The 16982-nt window shown below is 40.0% G+C and overlaps 1 protein-coding gene across 7 annotated transcripts in view; it reads left to right on the top strand.

The window, feature by feature from the left end:
* Positions 1-16019, top strand: part of ATXN7L1 (ataxin 7 like 1) — a 197942-nt gene extending 181923 nt beyond the window's left edge. For all 7 annotated transcript variants that reach the window (XM_073328479.1, XM_073328480.1, XM_073328481.1 and 4 more), the window contains 2 exons: positions 10834-10908; positions 13397-16019. In XM_073328479.1, coding sequence (XP_073184580.1) covers positions 10834-10908; positions 13397-13438 — 117 coding nt within the window. In that variant the 3' untranslated portion in view covers positions 13439-16019. The remainder of the gene's footprint in view (positions 1-10833; positions 10909-13396) is intronic.
* The last annotated feature ends 963 nt before the right edge of the window (positions 16020-16982 follow it).

Here is a 16982-nt window from a genome sequence, read left to right on the forward strand (position 1 = left end):
CGACATCGGTTCTGCGAGTTAGGATCCCCTTTATTAGACAACAGTCCTTATTCTGGTGTACAGTAACTTTTCGATTAGTGAACTCAATAAAGCTAATAAAATAGATTTATTTCACAGTTGGAACCAGGAGAATGAAAGTTCGCTTTACATGTGGATTTGTTTTAAAAACATTCTAATTTGTTTTTATTAATGCTCAAATAATTTTTAAATTGTATGCATTACACGAAAAGCATAGTGACTGCTTTAAACATCGTGATTGAATAATTCAGATCAACATATTTAAAAGAGATGGAATGGTAGTTTTCACAGAATACTGTGACTGTTGGAACAATCCACAGTGCACTTATTACAAAAAACAAAGTAGTAAAAGGGCTTAAAAGAAACTTGTTAAAAGGTTTCAGAGTGGTAGCCATGTTAGTCTGTATCAGCAAAAAAACCAAGGAGTACTTACTTGTTGCACCTTAGAAACTAACAAATATATTTAGGCATACGCTTTTGTGGGCTAAAACACACTTCATCGGATGCATGCAGGGGAAAATACAGTAGGAAGATATATATACACAGAGAGAACATGAAAAAATGGGTGTCAAAACAACAGACTGGACTTCTACATAGAGTGCTTCCACCGACGTGCATGGGCTGAAATTATGGAAAAGCAGCATCACTTGCCCCAAAACCTCAGCCATGCAGAACAGAACACCATCCACAGCTTCATGAACAACTCTGACATCATAATCAAAAAGGCTGACAAAGGAGGTGCTGTCGTCATCATGAATAGGTCGGAATATGAACAAGAGGCTGCTAGCCAGCTCTCCAACACCACTTTCTACAGGCCATTATCCTCTGATCCCACTGAGGGTTACCAAAAGAAACTACACCATTTGCTCAAGAAACTCCCTGAAAAAGTACAGGAACAAATTTGCACAGACAGACCCCTAGAATCATGACCAGGGGTATTCTGTCTGCTACCCAAGATCCAGAAACCTGGAAATCCTGAACGCCCCATCATCTCAGGCATTGGCACCCTGACAGCAGGATTGTCTGGCTATGTAGACTCCTTCCTCAGGCCCTACGCCACCAGCACTCCCAGCTATCTTTGAGACACCACTGACTTCCTGAGGAAACTACAATCCATCGGTGATCTTCCTGGAAACACCATTCTGGCCACTATGAATGTAGAAGCCCTCTTCATCAACATTCCACACAAAGATGGACTACAAGCCATCAGGAACAGTATCTCTGATTATGTCACGGCAAACCTGGTGGCTGAACTTTGTGACTTTGTCCTCACCCACAACTGTTTCACATTTTGGGACAATGTATACCTTCAAGTCAGCGGCACTGCTATGGGTAACCGCATGACCCCACAGTATGCCAACATTTTTATGGCTGACTTAGAACAACGCTTCCTCAGCTCTCGTCCCTTAATGCCCCTCTACTTACGCTACATTGATGACATCTTCATCATCTGGACCCATGGAAAAGAAGCCCTTGAGGAATTCCATCATGATTTCAACAATTTCCATCCCACCATCAACCTCAGCCTGGACCAGTCCACACATGAGATCCACTTCCTGGACACTATAGTGCTAATAAGCGATGGCCACATAAACGCCACCCTATACCGGAAACCTACTGACCGCTATACTTACCTATATGCCTCCAGCTTTCATCCAGACCACACCACACGATCCATTGTCTACAGCCAAGCTCTAAGATACAACCGCATTTGCTCCAACCCCTCAGACAGAGACAAACACCTACAAGATCTCTATCAAGCATTCTTAAAACTACAGTACCCACCTGCTGAAGTGAAAAACAGATTGACAGAGCCAGAAGAGTACCCAGAAGTCACCTACTCCAGGACAGGCCCAACAAAGAAAGTAACAGAACGCCACTAGCCGTCACTTTCAGCCCCCAACTAAAACCTCTCCAGCACATTGTCAAGGATCTACAACCTATCCTGAAGGACGATCCCTCACTCTCACAGGTCTTGGGAGACGGGCCAGTCCTCGCTTACAGACAGCCACCCAACGTGAAGCAAATACTCACCAGCAACCACACACCACACAACAAAAACACAAACCAAAGAACCTATCCTTGCAACAAACCCTGTTGCCAACTCTGTCCACATATCTATTCAAGGGACACCATCATAGGACCTAATCACATCAGCCACACCATAAGAGGCTCGTTCACCTGCCATATATGCCATCATGTGCCAGCAATGCCATGTACATTGGCCAAACCGGACAATCTCTACGCAAAAGAATAAATGGACATAAATCAGACATCAAGAATTATAACATTCAGAAACCAGTCAGAGAACACTTCAACCTCCCTGGTCACTCAATTTCAGACCTAAAAGTCGCAATTCTCCAACAAAAAAACTTCAAAAACAGACTCCAACGAGAGACTGCAGAATTGGAATTAATTTGCAAACTGGACACCATTAAATTAGGCTTGAATAGAGACTGGGAGGGGATGGGTCATTACACAAAGTAAAAACTATTTCCCCATGCTAATTTTTTTCCCCTACTGTTACTCACACCTTCTTGTCAACTGTTGGGCCATCCTGATTATCACTACAAAAGGTTTTTTTTCTCCTGCTGATAATAGCCCACCTTAATTGATTGGTCTCATTACAGTTGGTATGGCAACATCCATTTTTTCATGTTCTCTGTGTATATATATTTTCCTACTGTATTTTCCACTGCATGCATCCGATGAAGTGGGTTTTAGCCCACAAAAGCTTATGCCCAAATAAGTTTGTTAGTCTCTAAGGTGCCACAAGTACGCCTCGGTTTTTTTACTTGTTAAAAGAAACTCCATGTGGTATAAACTAGTTCATGGGTTCTCACCGTCGGGGGTCACAAAAAAGGCTGGGGGAGCGAGGGAAGAGTTATGGCCATACTCTCTCTCTTTATGGATAGATGGTAGTTTGGGAACCCAGTGCTATTTCTATTGTAACATGGGGTCATGGTATTGAAAAGGTTGTGATACACTAGTTAATTACTATAGCTATTTTAATACATTGAGCTGGTATTTGTAAAATTAGCATTTATTTCCACAATAACCTGTATCTTCATTTGATTTTAATTGCTTTTATAAATAGTAATGTTAAGGGGTTTTCCCTTTCCACTTTAATTGGGTGACAAATTCTGAACAGTTTGTCTCTTAGAGCAGGTAGCTGATTGTCAGTCCCTTGAAGTTCTGTTGCTTGGGTCTGGTTCCTCCCAGATCTGTCACTGATTTGCTTTGTGACCTTAGGCAAATCATCAAACTTCTGTGCCTGATCTGTGAACTGCCTGTGTCTTCACCATCTATCAAATGGTAGTATTTACATTTTTCAGTGGGGAGGCAGGGTGTGGTCAGAAGCTTTTTTCTTTTTTGCTTACATTGAAACAATGGTACAGCCACCCTTGGATCCCTGATGCTGATTCCCGATCAGAAGTAAGAAAACTTAAGTCAAAGTAAAATAAATTCATCTTAATCACAGTTCTGTGCACCATTCATGGCTGTTTAACAGCACAGTTTCCCCCCTGAACTTGCTTTGTTGCCACGGATTGTATGTAACACAGATTCCACCAGAGGGCTCCAAAGCAGCAGAACCTCCATGGAGGGCATTTCATTGAACATTCTGGTAGCTAAAGCAGAGATGTATGAGGCAATTTCCAAAGCACCTTTACTGAGCAGTTGGTTATTGTTTTAATGTGCATGTGCTCAGAGCACTGAATTCAATGCAGGTTTTAAATATCTAAATAAACAGAATCAAATAAAGTCGGTGACGATGGCCCACCTAAATCTAGGATGGAGAATTGCCACTAATTATAGAACTTTGAAATCCTTGGAGAAAATGGCACCATATGAGGGCAAAAGTGTAAGGTGTGAGAATAAATAAATTGTGGCCAAATGCATACCGATAAAACTTTTATTATGATTTATTATTTGTATGCAGTGCACACAAAGCTAGTCCCTTCCATGCGGGGTTTCAGTCTAGAACAGTGGTTTTCAATCTGTGGTCTGCGGACCCCTATGTCTAAGATTTCCAAAGGGTCTGCACCTCCATTTGAAATTGTTTAGGGGTCTGCAAATGAAAAAAGGTTGAAAACCACTGGTCTAGAGAGGAGAGAGAGCTGTAGAAGACAAGACAACTGCAAAACCCAGAAATGGGGATAGCTTTGCGTGAGGCTTTTTGTTTTGTTTTAAATGAAAACTCTCCCTCCATTTGGACATTGCAGAAGTGAGATTTTAAAGGGAACATGAATGAATAGAGGATGGTTTGGGAAGGGCATTCCATACATAGGAGCAGCACAGAAATGGGAAAAGAGGACGAATAGGGCTCTCAGACTGGTGTAGTGGGCAGAGTGAAAAGCCCCAAGGGGGGCACCATTATATATTTTCTCTCTCCTGCTACCAGTAGAGCTACAATAATTACATAACCTACGAAGAGATTCTTTATTTTGGCTTTTGAAAATGGATAATTTTATTTCTTTGCGGGGGATAATGGCATGGTTTTTCATTTGTGGTTGATCACATATGTCAAGGTTCCTCCCCCACTCTGAACTCTAGGGTACAGATGTGGGGACCTGCATGAAAAACCTCCTAAGCTTATCTTTACCAGCTTAGGTCAAAACTTCCCCAAGGTACAAAATATTCCACCCGTTGTCCTTGGACTGGCCGCTACTACCACCAAACTAATACTGGTTACTGGGGAAGAGCTGTTTGGACGCGTCCTTCCCCCCAAAATACTTCCCAAAACCTTGCACCCCACTTCCTGGACAAGGTTTGGTAAAAAGCCTCACCAATTTGCCTAGGTGACTACAGACCCAGACCCTTGGATCTTAAGAACAATGAACAATCCTTCCAACACTTGCACCCCTCCCTTTCCTGGGAAATGTTGGATAAAAAACCTCACCAATTTGCATAGGTGACCACAGACCCAAACCCTTGGATCTGAGAACAATGAAAAAGCATTCAGTGTCCTACAAGAATACTTTTAATAAAAAATAGAAGTAAATAGAAATGAAGAAATCCCCCCTGTAAAATCAGGATGGTAGATATCTTACAGGGTAATTAGATTCAAAAACATAGAGAACCCCTCTAGGCAAAACCTTAAGTTACAAAAAAGATACACAGACAGAAATAGTTATTCTATTCAGCACAATTCTTTTCTCAGCCATTTAAAGAAATCATAATCTAACACATACCTAGCTAGATTACTTACTAAAAGTTCTAAGACTCCATTCCTGGTCTATCCCCGACAAAGACAAACTATAGACAGACCCACAGACCGTTTGTTTCTCTCCCTCCTCCCAGCTTTTGAAAGTATATTGTCTCCTCATTGGTCATTTTGGTCAGGTGCCAGCGAGGTTACCTTTAGCTTCTTAACCCTTTACAGGTGAGAGGAGCTTTCCCCTGGCCAGGAGGGATTTCAAAGGGGTTTACCCTTCCCTTTATATTTATGACAACATAGCTTAGGCATTTAGCTCTGTCCAAGTGGCCTGGATTTAACTTCATCCCCAGACAATCATTGGAACACCCTATATATCAGCCTTAGCTTCCCATCTCCATGCCAGTGCTTTTGAAATATGTGCCCCCAAAATACTGGGATGCCTTAGATACAAGAAACTTTTAATATCTCAAAAGGGAGGAAAGTCAGACTATAGATGATGTTATTACAGAATATTGGTACACATAAGATCTTGGGAGCAGGGACTTGTCACCTTCTGCCTGAGTGTCAGTAAGTAGCATGGTTTGAAGAAATGAATGTGGGGGTCAAACTTGGGAAGTCCTGAGTTCTAATCCCAGCTCTCTCACTGAGTTGGTGTGTGACCTTGCACTTTCACTTGTGCTTCAGTCTCCTAAGCCAGTGGTTCTCAAACCAGGGGTACACGTACCCCTGGGGGTACACAGAGATCTTCCAGGGGGTACATCAACTCATGTAGATATTTGCCTAGTTTTAGAACAGGCTACATAAAAAGCACTAGCAATGTCAGTACAAACTAAAATTTCATACAGACAAAATGAAAAAGTGAACTATTTTTCAGTTCTGTGACACTTTTGTATTTTTACATCTGATTTTGTAAGCGAGTAGCTTTTAAGTGAGGTGAAACTTGGGGTACACAAGACAAATCAAACTCCTGAAAGGAGTAGTCTGGAAAAGTTGAGAACCACTGCCCTAAGCTGTCAAATGAGGATAGTACTAAACTACCTCCCAAGGATGTTGTGAGGATTAGTTAATATTTGTACATTGCTTTGAATATGTGAAGCACTGTTGAAGTAATATTATTATTGTAAAGCACCACGCACAAGGATGGCACTATGTAAAACAACAAAATAATATGAACCATAGGGCCTGTCTTATCTGAATATTTGTAAATGTGAGACTAATATGTACCGATAAACTTCCCTAGAGTAAGAGGTTAAGTACATGGAATAAATGTCTTAGGAACATGGATATTTAAGCATCATACAATATTTATATAAGTGTAATTACAGTTCCACTTTAAAACATTACCTTGGGAACTAAGTACACTATAGGTGATTATGATGGAGCTCAGTGTAACTGGCAACTAATCATCTTTGCAACAAGGAGGCAGAAGTATGGGTACATAATAAAGACTGTGCACATTACATACTGCATGTATTTATGTTACATACAAATCTAAACTTGTAACTACCTAAATATAGCAACTGAATAACTTTATTCGCCTCACGTGTGACTATTGAAAAAGCTGGGGGATGAGGTCTTCTGTTGGAAAAGTTCAAAGCCAGTTTAAAGCTGGATTGAATCTTGACAGGCTGTGTTCTTACAGTATTTGTGTTTCTAGAATTCTACGACAGATTAGTGTTACTGGGAATCTTGCTGCTGTTCCCTGATGTAGAGTTGGCATTTTGTAGGTCTCCCCTTATAATAAGAGAGCAAGGGGCAGGGCACTGAAGGGCTCAGGTGACTGGTGATAGGGTGTGGAGCTCTTCACATCTACCTCAAATCTGGCCCAGGGAGGCAATATCTGAAAGCTTTACCTTTTAATGGCTGTGAAATAGACCGGTTTATATGTGGAATAAACTGATAGCTGGCCTCACTCTAATTCCTGTGTAAAGTTACCCCTATCACCAAGAAAGCACCACCATGACTGGAACCCTTTTATTACTCATCACAGTAGAGTGCCATGGACCAGACGGGCTGTGACTCTGAACTACCCTCCCACTCTTGGAAGTAATCCCTCCATGTCAGGGTTAAGCACTACCAGCAGAGCTGTGTGAGGAAGCTCATGCTGCTGCAACCACATGGTTAATCTGTTCTGTTTATACACCAAGGATTCCGTCTCCTGTGTTATCACATTCGCAGGAGCATTAAATGAATGGGAGTCAAGAGCCCTGGGTTCTACTCCCAGATGTGCCACTGACTCACCAGAGGACAGAGGCATATTGCTATTCCCAGAAGACTGTGGCGGGCGCCAGACACCCTGCCGCCAAAAAGCGGCAGCAAGGAGAAGCGCCCCCGCCGAAATGCCGCTAAGAAACGGCAACTCTTCTCGGTGGCATTTCGGCAGTGGGGCGTCCTGCGGACGCACAAAAATGCCCTCACAGGTGCCATGGCACCCACAGGCACCGCAGCACCCACGAGCACTGCATTGGGGACCCCTGCCCTAGAACAAGTCACCACGCCTCTCAATGCCTGTTTCCTCATCTGTAAAATGGGGACATAATGATCACCCACCATTGTAAAGAGCAATGAGACATACCAATGAAAAGACTTACCAGTTCAAAGCGTTGTAAGTGGGGGAGGAGTTAAACGGACCTTAATTTAATTTGAAAATTAGCTATAATGAATTTTTCATATCATTCTCCTGATAGTATCCTATAACTCCCTGCTGTGGACTTGACATGATGATGCCTTCAGTGGCTAGGAAAAGTGTTTACATGTTGCAGTACTCTGTAAACAACCCATACGCTCAGCTTATTCCATTAGTGACTGTAGATGTCAGGCACTGGTTATCTGCATGCAGTACTGGGAAGGTCTGTAACCATACGTCAGACTTGTCTCTGATACGAGTAAAAGAGAGGACTTGTTTTGGATAACGTGCATAGAGGCACCAAGATTGAGTCAAAACAGCCCCGAGGAAAAAGGTTAATGGTTAATGTTAAAGGTTAATGTCATGAACAGGTAGGACTGAGACAAAGACCAAGCCCTGATAAATGTGTGGAGTGGACAAACAACAAAAGATAGGACCTGGGGGAAAAGGGAAAAAGGCCACAAAGCTGGTAAAAACCCAACTCAACTCTGACCAACCCCATACACTCTCATATCCCTTCTGCCATGAGCAGTAAGGAAAAGGAAACAGTCACTGATCTTCAGTGTGTGTCTCACTCCACTCAGGAGAGAGACCTTTGCTTCTTCCCCAATGAATGTTATAAAATCGAGACGGTTTGACAATGAAATTCATTGCTCTGGTAAATTACCTGTTCCAAACGTGTTTGTCAGCCACACACCAGTACCAATCCAGGATAAGCATATGTGATCCCTGCATCCTCAGAGAAAATGCTCCTGAGGCTTAAAAAGACAACATTCCCCAGTACTGAGTGGTTATAAATGCCTGTATACTGCACTGCTAGGGCACTGTAAGGCATGGTATAATATATACAGAGAGAGAGAAAAACCTAACAGAGCACTGGCATCCATGCAAACCCTGGGATGTGCCATGGACAATTTTATAATAATATTTTGACTAAATTTTATCTAAATGTGTGTCTACACATTACGTTGCACTGACTCTCAAAAAAACTCTGTGGTCCAGTAAAGTGATCTCACTGCAAATTTACACTCCTGGGGTCAGATCCTCTGCACTGGTTTCTGGAGGCTTTGTGCTGCCCATATCAAGCAGCTGATGATACTCTTTGTATAGGAAAGATTTCAAATGGTGTCATTCCATGTAGCCAGCTCTATCCCACGTGCTCTGAGCCTCCCAATCCCAGCACAAGGGTGTACCAAGGCAGGGCAGGGTGGACTGAGCAGAGTGTGCTCTAGCAATCCCCAGACACCTGCACTGTTATGCCAGAGTCCAAACCAGGACCCAGCCAGCCGCAGCATATGAGGGATTAGAAAGGTGGCTTGAAACTACCTTTCTGCCCTGCCCTACCCTCCCCCTGCATCCGGCACCAAACACAGCTCATTTGGACACACAGATCAGGTTCATAGTTTGTCTTCTCTTAGCTGTGTCTACCTCATACTCTCATACACACACAACTTCCCCACATTTGAAACCCTTTTCAGACCATTTGAAAATAACTAACGGGGTCAGAGTTAAACAGAAAGCATGCTATGGATAGAATCGTGAAGCAGTGTCCGTAGCTCAGCCCACTGAATCCAGGCACTGTAAGGCATGGTATAATATGGATCATAATCCCCAGTTATGGGGCACATGGAGAAGAGATTTAATACCTTTTCCATCACTCTTTTTATAATCAGACATTCTAACATATTCTGTGCAAAAACACGCCTTACCATTAAACAACCCTGCCCCAGTAGATGGAGGCAGAAGGAAGCATTGAGTAGGTGAGCAGGCTAATACAACGTATATAGAAGAAAGCATGTAAGTGTCCCTCTCCTCAAGTGCAATGCAAACTCCCTGTCCACTGGGCTAATAAATGAATCTGGCTATACCTTCTTGTGCACCGTAGAAGGACCATGTCAGTCTGATTGAAAAATGCTCTCTTCCCTTTTTCCTCTGACCAACTAGCAGAGGGAAGGATTTGCTCTGAATCAACATGTGTTATGGCTTTGATACTCTGTACAGGGAAATAAACATGTAGAAGGAAACAACAAACATGACAGAGAGGGCTCTGTGCAGTTGAGACAACATATATATCTATGAGAAATAGCTAGAAAAGAAGCAATTGCAAGGGTCTGTAAAGAGTCTATAATGCTGAAAGGTACAATATAAAGGAATGGATGCAACAAACCTATTTATGAAAGTAACAGACTCAGGATGCAAACTGAAGCTAAAAACAAGGAAAGGAACTTAAGGGGCATTGGGATACCTTGCTTTACGCAGTGGGTGATTAATATGTAGAATAAACTATACAAAAAACAGAAGCAAAAGCCACAACCTTGACTATACTTTAAAAGGATTTTGTTAGACAACGCATAACAAAAGCGGTTTAAGGGTGTAAACATTAAACTAGGGGTATGCAAAGTATCTTCCTCCATTCTAAAATTCAACAGTGTAATCAAAATAGTCATAAGTGTACCCCTACACAACAGTCAGAGGTAACAGAGTATAATACAGCACTTCCCATTTGCAGCTGTTAGGGCTGCAGATTCACAGGGACAAGTACTGGAGGTTGACCAAGACACACAGCAAAATGTAATAAATGTTGAGGTCAGAAATCCAAAGGATTACTGAAGACTCAGCAGCTTGATGCCTTTGCAATGTGTCCACTAGCTTGAGGTGCTGCAATAGATTAGCTGCAGCCCAGTGCATCAGTCTGAAATCAGCTTGTAGCCCACAAGTCAAAGTCGAGTCACTACAAGCTAGACAGAGGGTCCGTCTGATTTGTTGTTTTTCTGTCCCATACTGTTCCAGTTAGTGTTTCTTATGTGCTTTGTGAAGTGTAACTACATTTGCCTGCCTTAACAGGTTCACTGAGATCACTAGGAATATATCTAAAGAAATTTGTTTTTCAATAGACAGTAGCAATGTTACCTCTGTTTTCTAAATAAATGTAAAAGGTGTTTTCAACATGAAAGAAAACAAGGCCAATACAGGCTTTCCATGCATCTGACAACAATGTGCCTTTCAATACTATTCAATTAATGTCTTTCAGATTGGAAAAAATAGCAGTGTAGCTTTGTCACAATCCAGTCCTTCAAGTACATCAAACCCAGTACACAACAGACAAGTAAGTTTTGCGGTTGTTGTTTTCTAAGCAAAAGTGCACTTAAGTAGTCAAATACCAGATACTCTGTCAAGTAATGTTTGAATCGTTTTATGTATTAAATTATATTTTTAATCTTTGTCCTCTGTAGATTTAATCCTCCTTTTATAAATTAATATTAGATTTTTTCCCCCTCATTAAGATTCTTTTTGCAGCAGTTTATCGCTCCCAAAGTGTGTATGAATGGTGAGTTTCCTGCATATTGTTGGCCACGCACACCACAGCCCAATCAATTTGTTGTTTGCCTGGCCAGCTGTCTCTGATGTGGTGGAACACCAGCCAGCAGCAACTGAAACAGTGCTTTACACACAAAACTCACTGCAAAAGGAAACTGACTAGGCTGATGCAGTTACAGCAAAGAGTAGTAGGACAGAGGAAATGTTAGAGAGGAGGAGACAAGGGCTTGTCTACACAAGGAAATTGACTGTCATAGCCATACAAACCACTCTGAATCTGAGTCCTTCCCACACCATCAGACATCGCTCAGGGCATGAACAATGCTCTGCCATCCCTCTCTATCATACTCTTTGCTGGAATGACTACCTTGTTGTGTTTGTATAACGCAGCTTGTTTGAGAGGGCAGGTTGTTGGCCTGTTGTTCAACGTGGAGGACCTGTCGACTGCTTTTCATTTGGTCCCTACCCTTTGACATGTCCAGCTTGGACAGCCCTACCAGGAGTTAAACTCCCACCAGCCTAGCTCTCAGGGTCATTGGAAGACACAAGCTTTCCCACTGTATCAAGTCCCTAGAGAAGGATAAGATATTCCCCCATAGCTATTCCCCATATGGACCGTCTCCTCCAGAACAGAAGTGACTTTATTCAGGAATATGAATGCCACTCACAAAGCAGTCAATGCTGGTCAATTTTCCCCGTGTAGACAAGGGAGGAGAGAAACAAACAACAGAAATAGTGATAATCCTAATGCTGATAGTTTGTATCATTTTCCCCCATTGACAATAATCTGAATCACCATCATCTAGAGATGAACTGCCAAAATATGACCTAAAATAAAATAATTTATTCCCTCTTGCTTGCTGATTTAAAGGAGGAAGTACATGGAGGAAGAACTACTAATAATAAATAAATGCATTGGAAAATCTCTCTTTGCACACTGGCTTTTATTTTTGAGATAATGACATCCAAATGCCAACAGCAGTCAGGGGCAAAAGCTGTTACAAGGCATAATACAGATTTTTGGTTGATTCAAGGGGCAATTCCTGTTTTGTTTATTCAGCTGCATCATCTATACACAACCCTAGGAATAACGCTTGTTAGTTAACTACTGTACTGGATCCACCAGTGAGAACCCAAGAGTACAAAACATTGATTTTGTGGCAGTCGTACATAAACAGAAGCTATTACACTGTTGCCAGCTCTTACAGTCTTATCAAGCACTGCAATATTTGGTGATTTTTCTAAAGCCCCAGCTGTTAGTCACTGAGTGAAAATCTGAGCTTTCATTTTAAAAAAAAGTAAGGTTCTAGCCCTCACAGTGACAGCTGAAGCTTGAAAACATGAACCCTAAACGCAAATAAACCAAACTATATTGTTGTTTTTAAACCTCATGATTTAGTGGGGCCTGACTCAGAGTTTTTGAATGATTGGGGTTAATATTGATAATATGAATTGGCAACAGAGTGCTCTGGAAGTCAGATATTAGGTTTATGCTATATGGCAATGTCTCTTTGTAAGATTTTTGTCAATTACATAAACTGATCTGGTATCTGAAAGTTGCAGCAATCAGGATATTGTCACAGTAGCCCGCACTGTGTAGTTTTTAATAAACCATAATGGAGTTGGTAAAGTGATGACTTTACATGAAAATGTCTTCTACCTGTTAATGTCAGCTGCGAACTAAAAGCAGACTTCCCCAGAATTACTGGCCATAACATCCATCCCTGCATTAGATTTATAATTAATCTCTTTTTTTTTGTCTTTGTAATATTTTTAGGTACCTGAATGTTTTAATATTTCAATCCCTCATTATGGTTTTTTAATATGTATAACCAGATCACTATAGTAAGAGGTGACAATGCACTGTATGTCATTTGGGATTACAGCAACTTTTCTGCCTAAGGCTAGTGGAGATGTGATGTATAAGGAAAAGATTCTTTAGATCTGCCTCCTGTTTGTTATTTCACATTTGCCCTGATTCTTGTGTTCATTAAGTCAGTGTATCGCTGAATCTTTTTTTTTTAAACCCTACACACAGAAACATGGAAACATACAGCATATTTGATACAGCTTCTTTTCACTGGAGTCTAATGTAATGAGTTTATTTCTCAAAAGAGATTAAACTTTACTTGTTACAAGATTTAAGAAAAACAAATTCCTTTTTTAGCCTTTTCAGCAGCAGGTGCATTATTAAAGTTGTTACAGTATTGAATGAACAAGCGCGTGTACTGGGAAATGTTTCATGGTTTTGAAACTGGCTCTGGTTTCTCTTTTAGAAGACATCAAATCGGACTGGTAGGATAAGGACTCTTCCATAGCAAGGAAAAGGAACCAGCCTATAATCTCTAGCTCTCAGCAACCCTACAACACAGAGTTTTTATTTTCTGTGTCCTGCAGGTGGATTTAACCTTTTATCAGTTTGTGGTTCTAAATGAAATTTACAGAAAACTGCTATAATAGTGGATTGTTTAGTTTCTCGCTTGTATTTGCCACTGATCTGTGCATTCTGCTTTGTTCTGTCTCATGCCTTCTCAAGCTATTAATGTTGCTTTGCTCCCTTTGTTTCTTACAACAGTAACAGTGGACATTCCAAAATAATCTAATTCATGTCTTGGATTTTAAATTGTCCCCAAAAAGTGTTGTCATTAATTACAAACTACAGTAATCTCTGGATTTATGCTTGTCTTATGGATAAAAAAAAATTACCTAGTGCATTTCTCAGCAGTTTGTAACAACTGGGGCATTGCAACTTTAAGAACTAATCTTGATGGATGCTCAGCACCCATAACTCCCATTGACTTCATGACTCTTAAGGAGTCTGTACTCCAATCAACACATGGAGGATTTACACATCTAACTCCTGCTAAAGTTAGTAGGAACGCAACATTAAAATTCCCCATATCGTGATGGGAGTTGTGACCCCTAAAATCATACTACTAATTTGCTTCATTAAACAATTTGGGTTTGCAAGGACAGGAGTTGAACAGATTGGTTTGCATCAATAGAATTGCACTGACAGTGTTTCTTATAGGATTACTGATTTTTTTTTATATAAAATGTAGATTTTATAATCAGAAAATTGATACCAGGTACTGGAACATTAGTACAGAGGAGTTCATTTTTATTTCTACAGTGTTAAAAGTGCACTTATATGCTGGTTTATTTACATCTTGGGGAAAGGAGAGACTGCAGATAGTAAGGAGATTACTTTTTTCTTTTTTTAAAAAAGAAGGCTTAAGGCAGATTTTAAGAACTATAAAATGTTTAAGGAATTGTAAATGAGGCTAGACCCTTTGAAAAAAGTTTAGAAGATATTCCTAAAGTAAATTTTTATAGTGTTAATTTTGTAATAATTTATGTTTTACTATATTTCGGAGCTAGCTGACCAGAATAGTTTCAGAAACAGTATGAAATGTAGGAAAGTTTAAGCAATGTTTTATATTTTTAAAATGTTCTTTGAATTATGTTTTTATTGACCATTTCTTCAGACTGAAAAATGTGTACATATCTTTGTTATTTTTGCACAATTTTTGTCTTGTTCAGTTTTAGAAGCAGAACTATGTTGTTGTTTAATTTATTTTGAGTTGTAAAACTGCAGGAATTTAAAAATCTTAGTAACAAAGTTACCCTCTGTAATTGATGAAGTGTCCCTCTGCTTCCAGAGGGAAAATAGTGCTTGTGGGATTCCGTGGCTGCTTCTGAGAAATAAAGCTTGTCAGTGACTGAAGGAGTAATTCAGTCGTTTTAAGGACTTTTAGCTCTTTACATGCATCTTTTAATTGGAAAGCTGGAACCTGGAGACGAACCTTTGAATGCTGCTTAAATTTTTTTTCAACTGGCTTAGGCCTGACAGCATTTGGTGAAAGCTAAGTGTCAAGTGAAAACCCCATGGTATTTCTCCCTTCATTAAAGAAGCATTATTTGATTTTATATGTATTAAAAACTTCAGCCTGAAAAGTGAAATGGAAATAAACATTTTTAAAAATGGATATAAACTGGACCAGCCTATAATGCATTATTAGTGTAGCATTCACTCAGCCGTTCTTTTTCTCCCTCATTTGCCTGAAGATCTTGTGATTTGTTTCCAGCAATATAGGCTCAGAAGCTTTGGTTGTTAGACATACGCAATGCATAGGCCCGTCAGCCATAAAAAAAATTTAAAAAGCGACTTGGATAACTTGTATGCCTTCTTTTGTATCGTTGTAACAATTGTAAATAGTGCTGATCGACCTTTGTAGAGAATAGTTTATACAGCATATTCTATTATTGCTGATTCTCAGTGAACTATTGTTTTAAAAAAAGAAAAAAAATGAAATTTTTCTATTTACACCTTATATTTTGTTATGCTGTTGACCCATGGCACTTTAACAAAACTCTGTGGGTTTTGCATAGCTGGTCAGTCATGGGGTATATTAAATAACTGTTGTTGCACAGAAATGAATTTGCACCTGCTATATTGTGCTTTCCTACTTCAGATTTTAGAAATTTTTCCAGAAAACTTTTGAAGAAAGCATGTCCAATCATTCTAAAAAAATAATGCCATACTTGTACAGTCAATTTCTTTTCTACAGTCCATATTTTGTAACACTAAGTATTTTCATTCTTTGTCCTGCACCTTTCTGTGTTAGCAGTATCAAATAGAATTCATTCCATGCTTGTGATAATTGTAAGCAGAATAAATGTCTAAAGTAGGTGTAAATAGTAAATTCTATGGCTTACAGTTTTAAAAAAGGAAAAACAGAACAAACATGTATCTGATTGATACTGCCATGGTTCAACACCGGGCCTGGAGATATTCTCTAGTGAGCGATTGTATTTTTTTGTTTTTTGCTTTATTATTATTTTTTTTGTAACATGGCTTTGTAAATAAAATAATTTATATGTTTGTAAGAAAAAATGTGCAGTGTCTTCTTTAACTTTCAAAACAAATGTGTGTGTATATATTGTGAAATTGCACTTTGCTTCATTTCACAGGGTAAGATTAACTCCTGTGCGGAGAACCAACCAGTTGGACTAATGGGGTTCTTTCTAAAGTGATGCTTTCTCGAGGTGCCCAGAACCGTAAGCCACTGTTACCCCTCTGCCTCTGCAGGTGAGAGCTTTGGCAGAGCTTAAACTGTGAGAGATCCCTGCCACACCAGTCGGTTGGTCTCGCCAACAAACGCCTCAAGAATTTGCCAGTCTAAACCTAACCCTCAAGGTAACATGCAGTGAACCCCAGTTTCTGAGTTCCCCAGAGACATCTCTCTGCAGTGTCTAGTCCAGACACCACTCAGAAATTAGTCGGGCCACTGTCTCCAAGGAGACAGATTACACACCAGCCTGCTGGTTCAACTGAGGATGAATGCCTTACTTCAGTGTAACAGCACTGGGTGAATTTATAATAAAACAAAAATAAATTCATTAATAAACAACATAGATTTGTGATACCAAGCAAGAGAAAATGAGAGACAGGGATGGTTACAAACAAAACAAAAATAACACATGTTCTAGTAACTAAAACATAACTTTACCAAGCTACAGTCTTTGCCTAAGCAGTTTTCTCAGCTATCAACATTTCTAGCCCCTTAGGCTGTTTCTGTATTGCAGTTTAAATAAATTACTCAAAACTCTATTAATATGCCTAGTAAGGAATCTTTGTCAAAAAAATTTCCTGAATCGGTTTCTTTTGTCTGTATTGTTACAGACAAACTTGCTGACAGGTATTTTGAAATAAATTACCAAAATAATTGAAACTGGTGTGATTATATTGTGTTATTTTGACAAATAAAATATACAGAATTTTGCAGAATTTTAAAATATTGTGCACAGAATTCTTAATTTTTTGGTGCAGCATTCCCCCAGGAGTTCACATAATATCTG

This window comes from Lepidochelys kempii, chromosome 1 (assembly GCF_965140265.1).
Source record: "Lepidochelys kempii isolate rLepKem1 chromosome 1, rLepKem1.hap2, whole genome shotgun sequence".
NCBI lineage: Eukaryota > Metazoa > Chordata > Testudines > Cheloniidae > Lepidochelys > Lepidochelys kempii.